Genomic DNA, 24,421 nt, shown 5'->3' with positions numbered 1-24,421 from the left:
AAAATAATAATTAAAAAAATCAGTCTGACTCGTGGTGGCTGTGGTTTATCCCACATGGGACACCATATGTCACGGATAGCTTGTGGTGGTGACGTTAGACACGGAAGACAGTGGACACAGACAGCAGTGCTAGGGTATGAAATGCGCTAATGAGCCAGTTTATTAGAAATGAAAAGGTTTAAACAGAAAACAAAACACTGAACAAAACAAACAGTGTGTTTGCCAAAATAAATAGACAGACAAAACAGATGAAACAAAACCAAACAAGTACCGTGCTGGCCCTCCAACATGTTTAGCAATTGTTATTATTTTAATTATTTAAATAATTCTTCTCCTTCTCTCTCTCCTGTTCTTTCTCCCTGATAACACAACCACGAATGAGTGAAACACTACCTCTTTCATGCAGCTGTACTGAGACTCAATTGTTAATCAGTCATTCAATTGGAATCACGATACATCTGCACGTGAACTAATTGTGCTCCCCATGCATCCATACTAATACCCATTTTAATCTGCACGTGGAATGATTATACAATCCCTGTGCCTAAATACAAATATACATTTTACACCACCTGTGCTATATAACCCACACTCTGTGCACCAATACATACAAACAACACACAATATATAACACAAAATACATACAGGGGCAGGGCACCCTGCCACAAGCAAACATTTTTGGATAGGGCCCAGTGTTTCAAGCTATGGATTATATTGTAGCGTTTTGCCGTAGGGAAGAAATGGAGAAGACTGCTTTGAGTTTAATTCTTTTTATTTCTTTGAATGCTATCTCCACATCCACTCAAAGACCACTGCTGTGTTCAATTTGCTGAACCACACCACTGAATGGCTCTGCAGAACTCCTTACAGGCTTAGCCTGACCCCTTATGCAAAAGACAACCTGGCTTTGGACACATCCAATTGGCCCTCAGCCAAATACCAGGAGCAATGGGCACAGACAGACCAAACAAAAACCATTGAAAACAGAGTAGGGCAGACAAACAAAGAGTGGGTTACATGGTACAGGAATACGTGCACAAAAGGTGAACAAGCAATGGCAGAATACGGCAGGGAGGGAATAACACAGACAGCATGCAAACACAAACAGACAGCAGAGTACAGTACATAAACACAAATGCACGGATTGCTACAATATATTTTGTATTAGAAAATGGATCGTAGATTTCCTTTAACCTGATTGGCCAATATGAAGGCCTTAACCTCTGGTAAAGGACTTAAATTTTATCTTTCAAACTATGTTTAATTACTGTTCCAAATCAATCTGCTGGTAAATATGTTAATACAGTAATCAGGTATTTTACCTTTTTTTCTGCTAGATTAAAGAAAATCTATGTTCTTGAACAAACCCTCTGAATGTTGTCTGCCAATGTAGACTGATGTAGTCTGAATCCTCACTGTCCTATACAGTCAATCTATTTAAATTTACTATAGCAAATAAAATTATATATATAAAAAATCAAGAATAGTGAACTCAAACAACAGGATGCAGTCTGATTACTTTCAGCAACTTTATTTCAGCATATCATAGCACATGACGGTGCTCTCATTGTTAACAAAGCCAAACCCTATGAACACACTGTGAACAAGCTACTGAACAAACAGCACGAACAGCATTAACACATAGGGTCACACTTTATTTTAAGGGATGTTTTAAAACTGTTAACAAACATTGTTAATTATTAGCTTAGGGTTAGGGTTAGGGTTAATAAAAACCTGATTTAATTTGCTAAACATTACTACAGTAACAATTTGAACCGATTTCAAGCATATGACCGCTCTGGTGTAACAACAAAAAACATAAAAATCACAAAAAAAAAAAAAAAAAAAAAAAAAACATTAAATGTTTTGAATGTATCCATTTTATAATAGCAATAGAACCCTCTTGATAGAGCTTTAACGCCGGGCAAGGCCCTTTGGCTCGGTACATTTAATAGATGAGACACTCCTTACCAGACGGTAAAGCCCTGTTCTTCGGCTTCTATTGCTTAAGTTAAACCTCTCTTTTACCTGTTTCAGCTGTACCTCTAAAGAGGTTGGCCAGCGCAGAAGATGATCTGGTGTTGGGAGTGGAAGGTAGGAGATCAAAGCGGAATTTTATAGCAGTAATTGTATTTATTCATTTTTAAATAATACATGTAGTTGGTTAAAAATGGGATTGTGTACAATAATTGTAATGTAGTATCTAAAAGTTATGTACATTCTCACTAAAATGTATTTGTCTGTATAATAACACACACATGCATCAGTGAAACTTTTTGACTTTGGCCAATAAGGAAATATGTCTTGTCCAAACCTGTGTACAGTTGATAGGATTACTAACTTTTCAATTTTTTCCAAACTGGACATGAGACATTCCAGCATGAATGGATCAAAGCCTAGTGAAGTATTTCCTTCCTTTGAGGTTGATGATACAGAAACGACGTGTCATGGAAAAAAGGGGCTTCAGGATAGATGTTGAGAGCATGCAAGAGATCATTTTTTCCACTTATGAACATGATTTTCTCTCCAAATGGGGGATGAGCCAACAAATAGTTTCAACGCTCATTTCAAGGGATTTTCATGTGATCACTGTTGGTTACTCATTACAAAATGAAAACCCATAATATTTGACAGAGCCATCACTATTCAATGTCTCCCAGGAAACCAAATGAGAGACTTATTTAGTTTTGGGTTAGGTGCATGTGTCTAGACTACTTACATTCTCAGTAAATGTGGTTTTGCATATACTATAGCACTTGCAGTTAAAAATTGACTTCAGATGAGTTTGTGTGGATTAGTCACCAATGAAAATGTCTACTGAGTTTAATGGTCTGATAACAGCCAAAAGAACTAATGTTATCAGATGGGTCTTGGTTAGCAGGTTAGCACCATCCTGTTCCACTGACACAATGGAGTGCCTACTTTCCAGTCTACTCAGGAATTCCTTTTTGGTTCATAGAGTTTCTATGAAAAGTTGTGGTTCTTTGATGGGAAAATATACTATTATTTTTAAAACAGCATGCAACAATTTGACAAAAAAAAAAAAAAAAAAAACTGTTAGACTTTACCACACACACACACACACACACACACACACACACACACAAAAAATAACGCGCAAGACCAATCAGGTACTGGTTTTGCCACAAAGTATTAGGATTTCTAGCTGACAAAATATTCTTTGAGAAAGTATATAGTATTATACTACAGTATGTGGAACAGAGAAACTACATTGTAGTATTAAGTTTTAGCTTTACATATTTTTTCATGATCTTTATTTCACAGCTTCTTTGTATGACAAAAACATAAACCGTATCACTGTACAAGAATATATAAGGTAAGATGAATCTGAATATAATCTAAAGTGGTTACGTATTTCTTATTATGCAACAGTTTTGGTTTTATAAAAACAAAGGGATGTATTTCTAAAGCAAGTTTATCCATTAGCTGCATTCTCTATTAAGAACAGGTGGTTTAATATAGATATATGTGCCTCTCTGTTCTGGGTCTCGTGTTGAACAAAATATTCAACGATATCCTCATCATTGGATTGAACTAAAGGATTAGCAGTGAACACACAAATAAAATATTAAATTCAGAATGAAACTTCATATTTGAAAAGAAAAGAACTTGTCAAGAAAAATACACACTCGACCTGTCGTCACACCTGCAATCTTTAAGCATTTGAGTATATTGTGTATGCATCTGAGTATACAGTGTGTGCATTTCAGTATACAGTGTATGCATTTAAGTATGCAGTGTATGCATTTCAGTTTATAGTGTATGCATTTCAGTAGTGTATGCATTTCAATACTGCGTGTATCAATCTCAGTATACAGTGTATACGTCTCAGCATTTCAATATATAGTGTATGCATGTCAAAAAAGAGTGTATGCATTTCAGTACAGAGTGTATAAGTCTAAGTATACAGTGTATGTGTCTCAGTATATAGTTTATGTAAATAATTGGTTGACTTATGTCCCAAATGACACCTCATAAAAATGTTATGTGAGTAATTGATGAGAAAAAATAAAACAGAAAATCTATTATATACCATATCATGTTTACTATTAGTATTACTGCACTTAAAGCAAAATTGCTTCTATTGTATCAGATACTTCCAGGTAATAATATTTAGATCCACAAGCTTGTGCATTTACAATGTAATGTCTGTTAACCTGAATATACTACAGTGTAACTGCAGAGAAATTAGAGACAAACACACTGTATGTCCCTCTTCTGCATGCACCAAGACTAAATAATGTTTTTTTTTTTCCTTTCTTTCTAGATCTCTAAAACCACAATCAGAAAATCCATCTTTATCAAGGTGGAACAGTGTGGCCTCATCCTTTTCAGTTAGTGTTGGAATCAAAAGGTTAGATTAAAACATGACTTTTTCCCCCCTAAAGCATTTCCTCTTGTATTTAAATTACTCCCATTGTTTTTAAAGGAGAAAACTAAGAACTAGAACCATCAACTAAATAATATAATTCAAGATCTCGTAGGCACTTGTGGATAGGAGTACTGTAAATTACAACTTGTAGGCATTGCTTTGAGGAAAATATGTTCCCATATAGATTATTATATCATAATAATGTCCCAGCTATAGTGCCAAGTGGTGGACATTCCTAAATTACCATTCTAACCTGGATTCTACTTTTTTATTGGTTTTGGTAAAATGAAAGCAAGCGTAACAGAGCTTTGTTTTGTTTAATATTCATATTACTTTGATTAATTTCTTTAGGCTTGTATATGATATGATAGCATGACAATTACTTTAAGCATTTCTCCCCAGAAAATGTAAACAGAATCTTGCCATTGGCTGTGCAATGTTTCTTACTGACTGCAAACTGAGCCACTGTGGTCACTTCCACACCTATAAACACTCACTTTAAGGTACCGTTAATGATTGTTTGTTTTAGGAAGAGACACCACTGCTAATGCTTATGTAAAGCAATGGATGAAAACAATTTCAGTTACAAAGAGGTTGTGAGACACCTTGCAGACAGTCATTGGCACTCCTTATTGAGAGCCCACACCTCACTACCACAACCTACAGCTTCAGACAATTCCATGGGCCATGTTCAAAAAGTATTTTCCCAGTGCTTTGTTTCCACCATTTTTGTTATTGTTGTTTTTCCTTTTCTATTTACAAACAAATGGTGCAAACTTAGCACTGAAAAAAATGTTGGTGTCCTTTATCCCACACAACATTCCTTTAGGAGTTTTATTATAACGTCTTTATTTTTTAATAGACAACATTGAGGCAAACCTTTAAAACATATATCAGTGTGAAAATGACGTTGACAAAAACTTCTTAAACTCCAAAGTATATGAGACCAGGCCCCTGAGGCCAAGACTGAAACCTGAGCCGATCCCAATGCCATGCTTTTACAGTGTTTGAAGCTTCCTCTACAATTGTGCCATATACATTTGCGCCCACGATTCTTCTTGTTTTTAATGTAGGAATTGTCTCATTTTTTACCTCTGCTGCAGTATAATGGATGTTTTGGATCGCTGGCAGGATGATCCAGAAGAGATTCTGTTAGACCTGGGCTTTGGAGTAGACGAACCTGATATTTCTATCAAAATTCCTTCAAGGTTTATAAACTGCCCATCGAGTGCAGAAGGAATTAATATCAGAGTCTTCCTTGAGGCACAGAAGATGCGGATGGATACTGAGAACCCTGATTTCTATAGTAAGTATTATTTATTTGTAACCTCAAAGGCTTGATGCAGTTTGCAAACAGGCTCCTTTCAAGCTCAATGAAGATCTATGGGGGATTCGAGTTAAACAAATAGGCAAAAGACACACCCCTCTTTTACACTGCAGTGTTCTAAAGTATATGTGGTTGGATTATTAAGCGATTGATTCGTCTCTTCCTTACTGATTACCTTTCTCACAGTATACCACATACAATTCCCCAAATCCAATTAACCAATAAAGGGATGCATAACCTTTCAATGAGTGTATTTATTGCCCCTTCTGTTTTATTTTTTTGTTGTCCTAAACAGGTTGTGGAACCATGAATCGTAAAATAACTAGACTACAAGAATTGTTTTTACACTAGTCCACTTTAAAGGAGTGTTAACCAATGTTTTAAAATCCATCTTCTTAGCATTAACAATATTATCACTGGTCTTCCTTTGGTTCTTTGCCTGTAATGTACACTTCGGTTTGGAACATGGAGCTATCTCAAGACAATGTGATGAAAAGTTACTACTATGTCCTAGTATCTAATAATTTAGTTGGTTGTATGTATAGTAGTTTAAAGTCAGTTCAATGGTCTAATTGTAACCAGAACATGTGACACTATGATTTGAATACTCTGAATTAGAAGTGAAGCACAGTAAAAGGGGGAGGGGGGGGGGATAGTCAAGGCATTAAAACCTTGACTAGCAGTCCTTTAACATACAAAATACCAATATGGTAACATATCCAGTGCAGTGTAAGGTTTCCTAATCTGATTCTGTTTATTGTAGATCGTTTCCGACAGCTGGAGGTCTTGCATCAAGTGACCAGTGTCTTTTCAAACCTGTTCAATAATGTAAGCATAAATACGTCAGGTGTCACTGAACCTCCTGTGACTACCCCAGAGGAGAACAAAGCATCCAAGCTGAAAGAAAAGAGAAGAAAGTTAGCCACGCTTCTCCGACGAGTCTCCAAACAAACCATAAGCATGGAACAGAGCAAGCAACAACCACAGAAATCAACAAGGCAATGTCTTCTTGAAAATGGATGCCTGTCACCCCTGGAAGAAGAGCAGAATCCTGCAGTTGAGACACCTCCAGATTTGCATCTAGAGAAGGTTGCAGAGAAAGAGAATCCTCAGACTGCTCCTTTATCTGGAGTGATAGGGGGTGAACATTCACCAGCCTTGGAGTGTTTACCAAGATTCAGAACATCCATAGAGTCTCACCATAATGCTGCCATTTCACTAAAAAGAAAACATTGTGATCGACAGGCTCCCGATTCCTTTGAGATGGAAGAGGTATTATTTATCAATTTAAAATATTTTTGCATCCAGGACATTCTTTATTCTTACCAACAGGGTAATGGACTTAAAACTAAAATACTTTGGCAACTAAAACAATTGTAACTCAATTGATCTGTGTTGCTCTCAAAGGTGTCAGATATACTTCCCTTGTCTCTCACTAGACATCAGCATCAACATCACTCTTGTGGACTCAACTAAATGTTTCCCAGGTAGTATTTGAGTTTCTGACACTTGTATCACAGCTAGTAAGAATCAAACACTACTATTTAAACGAGAAAATCAGTTAAAGGGTTCAGACATGACCACAATGGTTTCTAATCATCAAGGGGTAAGGCCCTTACACCTTGCTGAAACATTTGTTGTGCCCAAATACTTCTTGTAGCTTCTCATTGAAATGTTGTAGTGTGACTGTTTTTTTTTTTTTGTTATCTCTGTATCTATCTTTGTTACAATCATGGTTCTTATTCAAACTCAGATTGACAGCTTTGACGAGGGCAGTGTTTCAGGGAGCATTTCAGGACCAGTTACTGAAGTCACTTTAGGTAAGTATGAAAGTCAGCACCAAGATGACTAACTGATTGGAGATTTTTTTTTTTTTGTTTTTATTTATTTATTTATTTTAAATGAGATTCTTCTGTGCTATTCAAAGATACAGTAATTTAATATACAATGATTGGACTATTTGGCCACCTCCAGAAGAAAGAGATCTTTGCAAAGGACAGGTGCATATAGCTTTTCATGAAGTTTCTTATCTCATTCTCTTAAAACTGATTAAAAAAACATGTACATGGTTTGCAGTACAACAAAAAACATGACTCCAGTATTGATTTATCCCTGTATTGGGAAATCAAATTCCTGCATGCTATCAAAGCTGGTTTGGCACAAACTTCAGTGCCTTAATTGTAGAGATAAAAAACAAAAGTATGCTCTGATTTGACATTGATAATTTATCTGCACTGTATATGGGTTAAAGAAGTAGTAACAAGGTCACAAGCCTTACTGAACATTTTATATACTCACCTAATATACTGTCACTAATTGGTTTCCTTTTCTCCTGTTTTTATGTTTACACTGTTTGTTCTCTGGTAGTGGAAAAGCACACAATAGGTGTGGTCAAGTATATACAATGTTGTGCCGCTGTTGCCTGGAATCAATGCAAACATAACACTGTAGATCCTATAGCCAGGGGCTCATTTCCCTTGCAAAAGTCTACATCTGTGAAAAAATAAATACATTTAAATAGAGCCTTCTGAAACAGAAAGCTCTTGCTTGTTTCGTGGCACAAACTTGCATTTTCATTTGTGGGTACTTTAGCGATCGGTGGTAAGACGCAGCAGCCAGTGACAATGATAAATGGAACTGGAAAAAAGAAAAAAAAAATCAAGAAAAAAGTTAAACTGTGGCCTCTTTTGTAGAGACATATAGATTTGACTTTGAAAAGTTGAAAAGTTTCAGTATCCATACTTGCTTTATGTAATTAAATTGTTTAAAATAACTTTTGTAAAATGCTTTCAGTAAAGTTATTGGGTTGCTCTCATAAAATGTGCCGAAATAATTTATTTCTCGTTACCTAAATCCACTCCCTTAATTGAATGAATAATACTAGAATTAACTAAAAACAACCCTGGACCACATAGAAATAAGACTTGTTGCAGGGCACAGGCCAGTATTAAGTCTATTTGTTGTGAGGATGACACATTGTTAGCTAGGTTGTGTGTGTGTGTGTGTGTGTGTGTGTGTGTGTGTGTGTGTGTGTGTGTGTGTGTGTATATGTGAAATGAATGTCATAGAAACACACACAAGTACAGGATGTCAGACTTTTCATTTTCAGCAATAAACCTGGTGCAATGTTGGATGATTTGCACAGCAGGATCCAATGGCTGCATGTAATGTTCTACCTACTGTGAAGGTGCACAAACACTATGCAAAGAGAGATAATATACTTTGCAGAATTCAAAAGCAGCATTTCTGTTGAAGTATGTAAATACTAACCATTGATTCAAAATTAGCTAAGTAACAAGCAGCAGATCTTTATATACAGTACTTAGTATTTACTGAATTCAAGAGTTGCAGATTTAGTTTTAAAGCATTTATGGGTCACTTTCAGTAACCCAGAAAAAAGAATTCCACAATCCAAAACTTAAATTTCAATAATTCATAACCCGGGACTTTCCAAAAAATCTAGTTTCCTGAAAGGTAACATGTTTTAATACTGCCAATAAGAACTATCACTGATTAAAAAAAAAATAGCTGGGAAGTAGAAAATGTTATCTTACTCAATACGTATAGTTAGGTAAAACTGCATGTTCTGTAAATGTAATTAAGATTGACAAGCCAGTGATTCTTTAATGAAATAGGGACATTTGTATAGCTTGATTTAGCAGTTAGTGTTCACATTCAATATTTTCTGGTTGTTTTATGGTCTAAACAAGATTGCTAGGCTTTTGGGATTGAAGCAAGATAATCGAATTTTCAATAAATTTCTTTGGACAATAAATTCACAAAATGATCTCTTCTCAATAGACATGTATACTCTGATGCTAATTTGGAGCTTATCATTAACCAGTTCTCATTACTGAGATAACCACTCTGTAATGTTTGAGAGGATCATTTCTCCTGGCAAAACCACCACTATGAATTTCAGCAAATTTTTCCCATCTAAGAACGTATTTGAAAATTATTAAATAAATCCTAAACACTACAAAATCACAGAAAGGGTTTTACCTTGCAAGTAGCGCGCACAAGGTAGATAATCTTAACCAACCACTAAGCAATACAAGGTCCAGATCCTTGAGGAATACATTGTCCTTCCTCCCTGGTATCTCTTCAGCTGTGATATCTGGTAAACTAAAACATACATCTTTATTATGTCATGTTTGGTCAGTTACAAGACCCATTATGGACTGCAAGACTTACAATTTCCAAAAATATAGACTAAGCTATATACAATAATTTAGTAGTTTATGGTCACCTAATAAATTCAGTTGTGCCATTAATAGCACCTAACCTTCACACTGTTTTAAATTCCCTTTTTATCATAACTGAACAGAAAAAGCACTGCCACATTTTCAAAGACAGTGTTTCATTTCCTCCATCCATCTCAGCAATTAAATAAATACATGAGAATACAGCTAATAAATGCATAGAATATGTTTAAAATGGCAATTGGGTATACTTGCTGAGGACCTTCTTTAGCACAACTATATTGAGTGTATCATAATGGTGGTGTATGTGTAACAGGGCAGAGGCTGGGCACAAACCTGCGACCTCGCATACTGAAAGCGAGCACCTTAACCGCAAGGCAAAGGATCCCGATTCTTTTACGTTCTTGGTTTAACGCTTTTAACCTCATCTGATCTCAATGACAGGGGACAGGACAAAATTCGTAACGGCAGTGCATCACACAACATTGCCCATTACATAAGGAGGGGCCCCGTCCGTCTGTAGGAGCACTTATTTAGTTGGGATGAGTTATTAAGAGTATCTAGGAAATACATGGAAGCATCTGTCGGTATGTCAAACGTACTTTTTTTTTTACATACAGTGGATTCTGGTCATGTTGATCTACTTGTTCACGTTAAAGATACCTCTAATTTTGTATTAACAGTTGTGGCAGGGGGTGCATATCGCTCATTATTTGGTGGTCGAGAACAGAGTAGGATAAACTGAGCAGGTTGGGCTACATATGGATTTTGAATAAAATAGGATTGACCTTTTCTGATGTTTTTTGTGTTAGAAGATTCTGTCATAAGAAGAGCAAACAGCTGCCAGTCAGACAGTAGTGGATTTCTGGAGGAACCATCAGTGCCTTCTCTTTTACAGAAAGCTACAGCAATGCCTCTGACTCCAAAGGTAAGGTCTTGTGTTCCCTAAAACTTAGATATTAAGATTTATTGTTATAAAATGGCCACCTCTAATAAACAAAAAAACATCCACTCAGAAAAATATAATGTAACAATAAGTCCTTGTAAATAAATGCACATACCTTTGTTGTTATCTCCCACTCACTGTTACAAGTTATTATTAATGACAAAACAAGTTTGTTTTATTCTGACAAAACAGCCTAGGTTCAGAAGCAGCAAGCTCCATAAAAGTAGATGCCATATTGTTATTTTTTAAGATGGTAGATAAATTAGAGAGATAAATAACAACAAAATAAGAGGTTCAACTTTGACTGGTACTATATCTATTCCATTCTGAATAAACACAGTAAATAATGGTATGCTTTGTTTGTTTGTATTACATCTGAAAGTCAACAAACAACATCAGTGATTCTAAAAGTAATTTAGCTACAAAAATAATTCCATAAATAATACCTATTTTGCACTTCTATTTGTTACAGAGGTTTCAAATGTCATTTTTTGAAAGACAGCAGCAAAGTCTTCTGAGTCATAACATATTATTGACTGAAAGCATGTCTGTTAATAGGGAAACCAGCTGATTGTTTATTGAAGGAAATAAGCCATTGAAGGGTGGGTACAGTTGACCATGTAAGTTCAACATGTTAAGAAAGCACTGATATCAAACAGGTTTACAATAACGTGTTCTTTCAGAATGCAGTATTTAATACATTTTAATGAATGGAAGTGCACAGCAGGTAAGATTTATGGAAAATGCTGGATATACCTTTTCTGAAGAGAACAACTGACTGGTTGTGGTAGGATGGCTTTCACTACCCTGGAAATGAATCAACAGAAAAAAGGTTGTATAACAATATTTTCAATCCTGCACAGAAAACATTGCAAATAATTGCAGCAGATCATTAGCCTTCAGTTAAAGAAAAAAAAAACAAAAACAAAAAAACAGTGAAAACAATAGGCATTAAACCAAAATTTAAGTCAGTCCTGGTGCAAATTTAAAACAACTGAAACTGCTTTTTTAGTGGGGAAGCTCAAGCTTGTTTAGTCAATTAAACAAGTAGACTAAAGAACTAATCCCAGATAGTTTTGCATATAAGCTAACTTGTTTTTAAGCCCAAAGCTTTCAGAAAGACAAAGGAGCAGTAATAGCAATACTCAGTGTCTACAAATACACTCCACCCTGTAACACTCATATTGTGACTTTTTCCAACAGACACTTCAAAAACTGGATACTAACTGTGTGGACAGCCAGACTACTTTCAGGGGAAACATGGATCTCTCAACTTCAGTTCAAGATCCAGAGCAAGAATTAGATTCTGATGTTTCACAGAAAAATGGTTTTACATCAGATGATGAAAATGTAAGATCTCCAGAACTGGAATTACAGCAAGAGGATGACTGTTCTTGTTCCCGTAATGTAGAAGTTTCCATAGTTGTAGGAAGTAACACCTCTGTTATCCAGGAATACTTGGAGGTTCCAGTACCACTGCAGGGTACATCACTAGAAGACAGTGGTTTAAGCTTAAATGAAAGTAACAAAGAGTACTTTAACAAAGAAGTGAGAGTACCAGAACCAATGGATGTCAATGGAAGCCTAAGCATTGCTTTAGACGATCAAGGTCTAAATGTGCAGCTAGAAATCATTCCTAATTTGGACACAAGTAAAATGGTTAGATATCAAGATGAAGACATGCAAATACCAAATATGCAACTGGAATACACCCCAAGTTTGGATTACAATACAAATATATTACCACTTCCATTTGGTGATAAGTCTGAAAACTCAATTCAAGAGGTTGAGAATCTCCCAGTTTTTTCTCAGACTGAAGGCCTACAAGATTGTCCCATTAACATTTTGGGGACCAATACAAGCCAAAGTGAAGGATATAAAACAGAGCTAGAGGTTATCAACAGTCATGCTCTTGAATCTTCCCCTGACAAAAGTGCATTTATTAGCACCTTTCATTCTATTAGCCAACAAGCAGACTCAAAAACGGATCAATGTGAATTCACAGTCCCTTCTTACAGACCCCATAAGCTCAAAGAACTTTACCAAAAATCAAACCCAAACATTGCCTTAACCAGATCTGTATCTGTACAGATGCCCTCAAACTTAAGGACAACTTTCCAATACAGTGTGCCCAAAAGACATATAGCCAGAGGCCATTCTTTGGAAATCATGTCACAAACACATCAGCAAGCCAAAACAGAGGCCTTCACGAAAAGGTCAGGGTCTGCTATTCCACTACTTCACTGTATGGATAACAGAAATGTCTTTGGTCAGACTATTCTCAAACATAAGCAAGATGCTTCCAAACCCTCACTTTCATGTGATAGTCAAGGCTACAGCTTCTTGTCCAATTCTGTATCATTGGATACTGGACTTGTAAATGATGATGGTAACTCTGATGAGATGTTTAATGATCATTCCTGTCACCACCACTGCTGCTGTTCTCCAGGTGGCTTTTCTTCACATGGCTTTTACACTCAGGCATCTGATAAAGTTACAGTGGGTCACTTGCATAAAACCCTAGAGCTACTTCAATGTGCAATCCGGAATGTAGCTGCTTTCCCAGTAAGTTAATGCAGGTTGTGTGTTATACAATGTTTGCAGTGTTCTCCAGTAATAGTTAGAAGACGTGCATGTTACACAAAAGATGAATATTGCACTGCCTATATAATCTACCATGCATATATTCTCAAAAATATGGTATCATTGATTTGTTAACATAGAACCCAGAAGAATATTTGTTTAGTCTTTGCCTCTAGGGCTAATCATGTTTTATCTGTTAGTTACCGGCAGGAAGAGAGACAAGAAAGCTGCAGTGAAGCGCTGTTGAGCACATTTAAATCACAAAACAACAAACTAAACACTGGAACAAATAAACAGACACACAGGCCAAAATAAAGATTCAAACAATACAATATTAGATAGGTTGGGCGTTCACTTTCACTACAGGTCCAAACACAGGCTACCAAACTCCTTTTTATCAAACAAAGGATTTTTCCTTCCTTTTATACATGTGGCCACTCCCCAGTTAGCACTAATTACCTAACTGGGGAATGGCCACACCCGTGATTGGTGGCACGGATAGATTTAACAAAGGGTTTTTGTTCCAACTGTACCCTAAATGAATTAATTTGACCAATTAAGCTTCTAATAAGCACTTAATTGGTCCAATTAAGTAATTTAGGGAACAGTTGGAACAAAAACCAGGAGGGACACCGGCCCACCCCTGATTTAACCCCATCCCTGCCACCCTTACATTCCCACACACATTATTTACAGCAGCAGGGTTTCTGCTCTGCCACATGTACACATACATAGCAACCATTCATAGCAACAACACATATTCATAGCAACAGGCTCATGTGATGCCGTTGAATAAAAAAGAAAATTAAATATCGGGGAAGCGCTTTTTCCTGAGCTTCCTGAAGAGGAGCTTTTTTAAAATTCTAAAATGAAAAAATGCTAAAAACACAAGTTATAATAATAATAATAATAATAATAAAAAAAAAAACTCTATTACTATATTTTAGCAATGTCTCCACTCCAATAGACACTGATAATTAAACCAACAAATAGCGATAAGGACTTGGATCGACAACTTTGTTTTTTTTATGATTATCAGTTGCATGTCTCTTGTTTTTCTGAATGATTTTTTTTTCATTCCTGCTTTTTTAATGTGGTCAAATTATTAGGAACCTCTGCTACTGTAACCTTAAAAAAACTTTTTTAGGAACATACCTTTATATACATATAAAAATGCTGTAAAGTAAGAATGCTTTCAAAAATAGACATGTTAATAGATTATATTTATCAATTAACAAAATGCAAAGTGAGTGAACAGAAGAAAAATCGAAATCAAATCCGTATTTGGTGTGACCACCCTTTGACTTCAAAACAGCATCAATTCTTCTAGGTACACATGCACAAAGTCAGGGATTTTGTAGGCATATAGTCAGGTGTATGATTAAACAATTATACCAAACAGGTGCTAATGATCATCAATTCAATATGTAGGTTGAAACACAATCATTAACTGAAACAGAAACAGCTGTGAAGGAGGAATAAAACTGGTTGAGGAACAGCCAAACTCAGCTAACAAGGTGAGGTTGCTGAAGACAGTTTACTGTCAAAAGTCATACACCATGGCAAGACTGAGCACAGCAACAAGACACATGACAAGACAGGGGTTTCCAGATGTGCCGTCCAAGCTCTTTTGAAGAAGCACAAAGAAACGGGCAACGCTGAGGACCGTAGACACAGTGGTCGGCCAAGGAAACTTACTGCAGCAGATGAAAGACACATAATGCTTACTTCCCTTCGCAATCGGAAGATGTCCAGCAGTGCCATCAGCTCAGAATTGGCAGAAAACAATGGGACCCTGGTACACCCATCTACTGTCCGGAGAAGTCTGGTCATAAGTGGCCTTCATGGAAGACTTGCGGCCAAAAAAGCCATACCTCCGACGTGGAAACAAGGCCAAGCGACTCAACTATGCACAAAAACACAGGAACTGGGGTGCAGAAAAATGGCAGCAGGTGCTCTGGACTGATGAGTCAAGATTTGAAATATTTGGCTGTAGCAGAAGGCAGTTTGTTCGCCAAAGGGCTGGAGAGCGGTACACGAATGAGTGTCTGCAGGTAACAGTGAAGCATGGTGGAGGTTCCTTGCAAGTTTGGGGCTGCATTTATGGAAATGGAGTTGGGGATTTGGTCAGAATTAATGGTCTCCTCAATGCTGAGAAGTACAGGCAGATACTTATCCATCATGCAATACCATCAGGGAGGCATCTGATTGGCCCCAAATTTATTCTGCAGCATGACAACGACCCCAAACATACAGCTTAAGTCATTAAGAACTATCTTCAGTGTAAAGAAGAACAAGGAGTCCTGGAAGTGATGTTATGGCCCCCACAGAGCCCTGATCTCAACATCATCGAGTCTGTCTGGGATTACATGAAGAGAGAGAAGCAACTGAGGCTGCCTAAATCCACAGAAGAACTGTGGTTAGTTCTCCAAGATGTTTGGGCCAACCTACCTGCTGAGTTCCTTCAAAAACTGTGTGCAAGTGTACCTAGAAGAATTGATGCTGTTTTGAAGGCAAAGGGTGGTCACACCAAATATTGATTTGATGTAGATTTTTCTTCTGTTCACTCACTTTGCATTTTGTTAATTGATAAATATAAACTATTAACATGTCTATTTTTGAAAGCATTCTTACTTTACAGCATTTTTTCACCGGATTTTGAAAACGTGTCAAACTATAATATAGATGGATATAATATATATATATTATATAATATATATATATTATATTAATAGATATACTAATATGAATATATATATATGTATACTCAAGGGATATCAGCAATACATTTTTGGTATAATATATAGTATAATCAATATTCTATCATATAATAATGTGTATAACGACAAAGGACCATCAGCAAAACATTTTGGTATGGCTTTCATTCCTTTCTTGTGTATAGTTATTATTTTTTTTCATCTTTTTTTTATAGTACACAATTAATGGAATCGAAATCATCACAAAATCCTTGAGGACATTTTGTGAAAGGCTGATAGAAATCGAAGAAGAACTTGATGATGAGCAGGCTTCAGTTTACAGCATCCTTTCTGATTTAGAAAAGTAAGCAACAGATAAGACCTCTATGGCAAAACATGAAATAATAATAATAATTAGAAGAAGAAGAATTCCAAAGGATCACATTTTTATATAGTACTTTACCAAAATTAGCAGTGGTATAATAACTACTTGCAAAATTAACACATTCATAGCAATTAAAAGTAATTAACTGTAATACAAATAATTATTTACAGTGCGAGAAAAGGTTTGTGACCCCTTAGCATTTTCACATATTTCACATATTTCAAGCCTAAAATGTTATTAAATATTAAGTCCTAATAATAGATAAAGATAATCTGATTAAACAAATGACACAAAAACATTTCAACATTAGTTTTTCCACAAATGATTCAACATTCAGTGTCCATGTGTGAAAAAGTATGTGAACCTTTAGATTCAGCAATTGGTGACACCCCTTGAGCAGCAATGACTTCAACTAAGCGTTTCCTGTAACTGTTAGTCAGTCTCTCACATAGGTTTTGGGGAATTTTGGCCCATTCCTTTTTACAGAACTGCTTCAACTCGGTGCATGGACAGCTCTCTTCAAGTCCTGCAACAATATTTTGATGGGGTTTAGGTCTAGACTTTGACTAAGCCATTCTAAAATGCAGAATTTCTTCTTCTGCAGCCATTCTTTTTTAGATCTGCTTGTATGTTTAGGATCATTGTCTTGCTGCATGACCCACTTTCGGTTCAGCTTTAGCTCACAGACAGATGGCCTGACATTCTCCTCTAGAATCTTCTGATCCAATGCAGAATTCATGGTTGCGTCAATGATGGCAAGCAGTCCAGGTCCTGAGGCAGCAAAGCAGCCCCAAACCATCACACTCCCACCACGATTGACGGTTGGGATGAGGTTCTTCTATTCAAATGCAGTGTTTGGTGTTTGTTAAACATAACATTTCTCATTGAGGCCAAAAAGTTCTAATTTTGTCTCGTCTGTCCAGAGAACATTGTTCCAGAAGTCATTGTGGATCATCTATGTGCTCATTGGCGAACTTCAGACAGACAGCAATGTTCTTTTTAGAAAGCAGTGGTTTCCTCCTGACTCTTTCCATGAACACCATTTATGTTTTGTCTTTTTTCTGATAGTTGAGTCGTGAACACTCACATTAGCCAAGGCGAGAGTGGCCAGCAGATCCTTGGATGTTACTCTGGGGTTCTTTGTGACTTCCTTGATGAATTTCTGGTTTGTTCTTGGAGAGATTTTGGTAGGACGACCACTCCTGGGTAGAGTGACTATGGTCTTGAACTTTCTTCATTTGTAGAAAATCTGTCTGACAGTGGATTGGTGGAGCCCCAAATCCTTAGAAATGGTTTTGTAACCCTTTCCAGACTGATGAGCATCAGTAACTGTTTTTTTTCTGAGGTCCTCACACATTTCTTTTGATTGTAGAATGGCGTGTTTCCACACACCTGTATGGTGAAGACCAAACTCACAAAGTTTCTCATCTTTATATAGGGTGGGGCCTCCCAAACTCATCCATGAAGATCTACCTAATTATTTAAACACCTGATTCTAATTATCCCCTTAATTGAGCTAAAAAAAAACAGTGGTTCTCTTACTTTTTCACATACCCTGAATCTTAATTACTCATTGTTTGTCTAATTCATACATCATTTTGTTTCAAAATGCATGGAATTGGTTAATATAAACCCTATTGGATATTTAAGAAAAGATTTGGCTTTGATTCAAGAAGGCTATCATGGTAAAAAAAAATTCCACAATTATCACCTTGGGTTCACAAACTTTTTCTCGGCACTGTATTTTATTTACAAATTGTCAATATTACGGGTTTTTTTAGAACTTATTTTGTTGATTAAAATGAAAGGATGCTATACTGTATGTATCAGTGGTATGCCATTTCCTGACCACATGTAGCAAAGGCATTTCTGGCACTAGTGTCAGTGAAAAACTATTAACACCCTGGATTGTGTTATCCCACAGAGAGGAAGCGAGGCATGTAAAGGCTTTGTGGAAGGCTGTGAGACAGGAAGTAAACGAGCTGGAGAATCAACTTGCAGTCCTAGCATGCCATTATGATGAAGGAATTCAAATGGTATGACCCTTTTCCACAGCAGTCATATCAAAACCAATCTGCAGTGATTAATAGACATCAAGTGGATGGCCGAGCTTGTTAGAGTGCTGCTCGAGGAGGATACTGTTAACCCCACAGCTAAACTCCTGTTTGGAGAACGTAAAGCACTGCATTGTAAATAAAGCCTGCACAGAAGACTATAGTAAATAAACTCTACAGTATATTAAGGAACTCCATTTTAGTGTAAAATGTAATATGATCGTGAGATACTGCAGTTTAAATTGCATATAATGAGTGGTATTTTTTGGTGCTTTTATTTTTCAGGAAATGCATAGACTCTTGGAAGTGCAATCCTGTCTTCTTGCAGAGCTGCAAGTGAAAAGTCTTATAAACTCTCAAACAACACCTGATTTAAAAATCAAGTCTCCTACCAGAAGTATCTCCACACAGTGTCAGGCATTACCTGAGGTCTGCTTTGAAAAAAGTGTTGACTCAACTGACACAATTAGTCCACTCTTAAAATTGACTTCACATGGGACAGAGGATGCAACTTCTATTGCAGCTGAAAATCCCACACCTCAGGGGGCAGACTTAAAAGCAATGTACTCACCCATAAACGAAACTGTCAAAAAGCAAAATTCACAGGACAAACGGGACTTTATGGCCTTCCTACAAAGTGTAAGATCTTTTACAGAGTTTTATTATTAGCTCAGTCAAGTAAAAAGCTTCCTTTTTTTTGGATGTACAGTACAGGTTTTTTCTGCACACTAAAAGCCAGATGATTGTTTTAGATTGGGACTCTGTATTAATGTTTGTAAGTATTATTATGCATTGTTAAAAATACTGTGTGCGAGTGCACAGTATAAAAAAAGAAACATTGACTTCAGGTTTTATATGTGATGTTTTATATATGTAACTATTTAAAGATATAGATTTGTTATAAAAATAAACAGTACTAAATTGTTTAATTAAGGCTGTTAATGTGTGCGTGGCTAGCTCTTTAAAAGGCTGCCTCTCTGTAAGGGAGGAGAAATTGAGAGGACTGACCAGTATGTGAATCAATGCTTAAAATGACTTAAAAGAAAATAAATGCTTGTACCTGAAAAACAAAAGAAGTAAAGCTCCAAGTCTCTCTGTGATCCTGACTTGCAAGGTGGACATGTGGCTCGGACATGTCACCACGTCACAGGCACTATTCAGTAATTTCCTGTAGATACATTTCGCATATGAGGTTTTTTGTTTTTTGACCTTTTTAAAAAGTTTATTAATAACAGTATGTATTTTTGTTTTTGTTTTACAAGTTTAACCTACTGTATAGTTTCAGCTAAGTTTGTTTTTGACTATATACTATCTGACTGCCCAGTCTCCAATAAGACTTTTTTTTTTAAGCACTACAATAACTCAAAAGATTAACGGATTGAATATCTGAAATTCCTTTAACACTTTTTTTTTTTTTTTAAATAAGACATAATTGCGGAAGACATAACTGAAATATCATTTAAAATAGTAGAAACTAAAATTGCCTGCCTGCTTGATGTGCACTGTGCTGTTTATTTTACAGTTAAAGAAGTCATTCAGGACGTCCTTCAACAGTGACACACCACCATGAAAACCCTTTATATGAGAAGAACCACACACAAAAGGTATGTGTACTGTTAAGCACAGCAGCAACGTTTCTTTCACTCCTAGTAATCCTGCTTTCCAATGCCTTACAAATGTAACTCTTCTCTGTTGTCTAAGCTCTCCAGCAGGGCTGGGGAAAAAGCCCACAGTCTGGGTTAACTGGATAATCACCAACAAACGACACCCAGAGCTGAGTCCCATCAAGCCGAATAACAGAAAGGATCACCACACTGCTGAAACTGGTGCTTTTGATGATCTGTAAACCCGCTGAGAAGCCTTTGTACCCAAGCCTCACGCAGATGACTTTGCAATCAGTTTACTTTTTAACCAATTTTAACTGATATGACTGAGAATGCTCTGAATCTGAATTGCCTGTTGACAAAGACCCCTGTCAAACACATCAGTAAGAGATATGAACCAGCAGCTGTTGGTACCAACTGACCACTTTTGACAAATATTTGTAAATTACATTTAATGAAGAGATATTAAATTGTATAACTTGCTACACTGCCCTGTGCATGTAATAGTATATTTTCAATTGATTTAATTGTATTACAGATGCAAGAAGGCTTCTGAGTTTATTTATATAAAAAGAAGGGACTTGGACCCACAAATAACCTGTGTTTCAGTTGAGATTCATAGAAATATACAGTAATAGACTGTGCCTTGCTTTAAATGATTGAGTAATTTGTTATTGCTTTTGGTCAGTGAAAATCCATGTGAAAATGACCTGGTTAGGTCCCACTTGGTCTTAACTGAAAAAGCTGCAATCTCTGTGTGAAAGAAAGAGGCAAGCTTATGTGTACAAAAGTATTTATTTTTGAGTTTTGTTCACAGAACTCTTTTGAACACCTTTTTGTTCATAAAATGTATTTGTTTTTTAGACCTTACTGTGTGTCTAGTAAAGTACTAGTATAATAAGAAAAGCCAAACAATTACCTCAACTCAGTTTCTTGTGGCCATTGCTCAGGGATATGGCAACTGTGTTATACAGGCCCATTACATAGTCAAATGTAATGATTAACAATACTACTGCCTGGTTAGAGATTTAATAGGTTTTAGATTGAAAAGGCTCCAGGTTGCATTCCTCTTCTGCAAAAGGTGGTATTTAAAAGACCAACCTGCATTTAATGTGTCGATAGATACTGTATATGTGTACTGACAAAATTAAAATGCATTCCGAATTGAATGAGTAATCAAATTATGTAAAAATATACTCAGCACAATATTGTAATCAGCAATGTTTGATCTCCTGAACAATAAAAAAAAAAAAAAAGCAAACCTCTTAACCTTTTTAGGCTTTAAGATCCATCGCCAAGTAAAGATGATGCAGTGTGCTAAACTAGACTGTACTAAACAAGCAAGTCTATTACTCATTAAGAGGGCAGCAACACCAGCGTCTTTGTCTTTACTGTGTAAGGGTAACACAGGGGCAACAACCTCATTTAAATGTCATGATTTTTAGAGCTGTACAGGCTTTTTAGTGTTTGACTCGCTAACAATCTTTAGATAAAAAAATCTCACTGGGAATTCCAGATACATTTAAAAAATAGAAAAAACAACTTACACCCCACTTTTCCACTACACCATTTTAAACTATGTGGGGTCAGATAATTTAAGAGCACCTCAGACTCCATCTTGAGTACTTTTCTCACTGTATAACACAAACAATTCCAATATCACTTAATTGTCTTAATATCACAAACTGTCTTACCCATTACATTGCTCAGGGAAACGGCTTGAAAAAGGCTGGTGAAACAGGCTGGTTACCATGGAAACAAGCACAAGAGCACATCAAACTTCCTGAATGCAGGCAAGCTGAGCATATAGGGAAAGAAATGTAGCTGAAGACCACAGTACATAGAATTTCAAGTTTGAATTTGAGATGCAATGCATATAAGCCTTTTTTTACAGATGGTTCCAAAATCAAGAACTTTGTTAGCGCTTAAAAGGGTTTGTTTGAGACGTTTGAATTCCAGATGAACGTGTCCACTCCAGAAGTCCAGTATGGCTTCAGGTTAAAAAAAAAAAAAAAAAATCACCTTGGAGGTTTTTTCTTTTCTTTAGAGTTTCAATTCCAGTAGCACAAAAGCTAGTTCACTGTTGGGTTTATGAAAATGTGTGTGCATGCATAAACAAATACTGCTCGGTCCCTTACACTTTTCACATTCACTTTGTGTTACAACACAGCTCCTGGCCTTCAAACTCTATTCCACAAACCAATTTGGGGTCATAATGTTTTGTACTTTGTGAAATCATATAACAGTACCCGCAGTGGAAGTGAAGCTTGCACGTTTATACAGTGAGAGATTGGATTATCCGTAGAAAACACAGATATATCATACTGTAAATTATGTGTGCATCTGTCAATTATTAATTCAAATGTCTAACACTTAATGTATTATTTTTTTATGCATATTTATTATTTATAATATATACTTGAATATATCTAACTGAATAAATAAATCTGAATAGAGATGTTATTTTTTTCCAGTATAGCTGTAGTTGAGTAGCAAAGCATACTGACTAGATTCCCCCCCACAAGGCCCTAGCTTGAAGCATACAATACTGTTTTGATATGGAAACATTGTATAAATACGTCTTGTAAAAAAAAACACACACACACACCAGGAAACATAAAAGCAAGCCTTTTCTTGCTTTAGAACACAATAAATATGCCACGATCAGCATTCTAAAACAAATATATATAGATTTACATTTATACATGCGTAAACAACTTCTTGCTTTCTAGGGTGCTTTAACTTGCATTGAAACAACTTGAGTTTAAATGATGTTTATACAGGTCAAGATCCCTGGCAAACTAGAATAGACCATCTATAGATTTGATCTAGTTTCCTTGGAAAAAAAAGAATGTGGGCTGATTATTTAACACCGAATTGTTAATGAGGAACCCCACACTATTTAAAACAGTTATTTACATAGAACTTCATGTTCCATAGTTAATCAAGACTTCCAAATACTTGAACCACCCCATAATCCCATGTGCAGGTGTGGGAGTGTCACAAAGACGGCTGGAGTGGATGACGTCAGACCAGAAACAGGAAATAAACAACAACAGAGGTGGAGTTTGGTGGAATGAGTGAACAGAACAGTAAATAAAAAGGTTGTACAAACAGAAATACAGGACACGACACTCGTCGCCAAAACAAAAAGACAAACAAAACAAACTACACAGACAACCACAGTGAGCAGATATTTTACTTATTTACTTCTATGTTATTACCTCCATCTCCAATGCCGTTCTCCACTCACCGAACACACAACCCCAAGTATGTGAAAACATGCTGCTTTTATGCAGCTGTACCGAGACTCGACTGCTAATCAATCATTCAATTGGAGTCGCGGTACAACTGCACGTGCTCACATATTACATTTTACTTGCACGTGAAGTGCTGTGCATTCCTCGTGCCTAAATACAAATATACATTTTAAACACTCGTGTTACATAGACCCGTTTATATCCCGTGTACTAATGACTATACACCAACATTAACACACAACATATAACAGAAAATACACACAGGGGCAGGCACTTTGCCACAGGGAATGATTGATGTCCAAATAAGGTTATGGATCTGTTACTTTCCATTCACAAGTGCTCTGCATGTTCTCTCCCATTGTTTCCTTGTGCTACACGACTGCATGAGAAACAAATAATTAAAAGCAGCAGTAGGACTGAAATTGTCTTCCATATAAGGTTTTGTGTCACTGAGGTCTATTTTTTACAACATCACAATATAAAACTGGTTAAAATAAAATCTTCCTGTTTAAAGTAGAACTCGGCACATTCTTTTTTGTTTTACATACAATGAAATACATATTTTTGTTTGCATTTAAACTTTAAAGGGGTGGTTTATGGGTAAACATAGAGACAGAGCCACAGCTGCACTGGTAAATTACTTTGCATTCTTCATAAATTTTCCCAATATTGTACTAAATTAAAAGCAGTAACGTTTGATGCTACAGGCTCACGGTTCAATTTATTACAAAAGGTGTTGTCAGACAGGATGACTGACTATCTTGTATAGTACGGCTTATCCAATTGTCATGAAACTTGGTAAAAAGTTATTTAGCATAAGTTAGTGAGAAGGCCAAATAATGGAGATATTGGTGGCTGTCTATGTCAGTATATTGTTCATCTATATGTTACACTTGATACTTTTGTTTTGCACAACGTATCGTTTGCTATTGTTGGACAAATCTAAAAGATCAAAGTAATTAGCTGCATAT

At 36.3% G+C, this 24,421-nt stretch overlaps 1 protein-coding gene across 2 annotated transcripts; it reads left to right on the top strand.

Annotated features, from left to right (window-relative positions):
* Window positions 1-1,925: 1,925 nt before the first annotated feature.
* On the top strand, window positions 1,926-21,443 carry LOC121312758 (protein ITPRID1-like). 2 transcript variants are annotated; one of them, XM_041244488.1, is made up of 13 exons: window positions 1,926-2,094; window positions 3,286-3,337; window positions 4,289-4,375; window positions 5,497-5,699; window positions 6,484-6,992; window positions 7,474-7,540; window positions 10,735-10,850; window positions 12,072-13,433; window positions 16,384-16,511; window positions 18,457-18,568; window positions 18,872-19,225; window positions 20,109-20,190; window positions 20,288-21,443. In XM_041244488.1, the coding sequence occupies exons 4-12, from the start codon at window positions 5,501-5,503 to the stop codon at window positions 20,154-20,156; spliced, it is 2,895 nt and encodes a 964-aa protein (XP_041100422.1). In that variant the 5' UTR covers window positions 1,926-2,094; window positions 3,286-3,337; window positions 4,289-4,375; window positions 5,497-5,500; the 3' UTR covers window positions 20,157-20,190; window positions 20,288-21,443. The 2 variants fall into 2 exon arrangements, with proteins under 2 accessions (XP_041100422.1, XP_041100423.1); XM_041244489.1 differs by lacking the exons at window positions 1,926-2,094; window positions 3,286-3,337 and having other exon boundaries at window positions 4,152-4,375.
* Window positions 21,444-24,421: the final 2,978 nt, after the last annotated feature.

Source organism: Polyodon spathula, chromosome 3 (genome assembly GCF_017654505.1).
Source record: "Polyodon spathula isolate WHYD16114869_AA chromosome 3, ASM1765450v1, whole genome shotgun sequence".
Classification (NCBI taxonomy): domain Eukaryota; kingdom Metazoa; phylum Chordata; class Actinopteri; order Acipenseriformes; family Polyodontidae; genus Polyodon; species Polyodon spathula.
The sequence above is the reverse complement of the archived record's forward strand: the minus strand, read 5'-3'. Positions and strand labels throughout refer to the sequence as shown.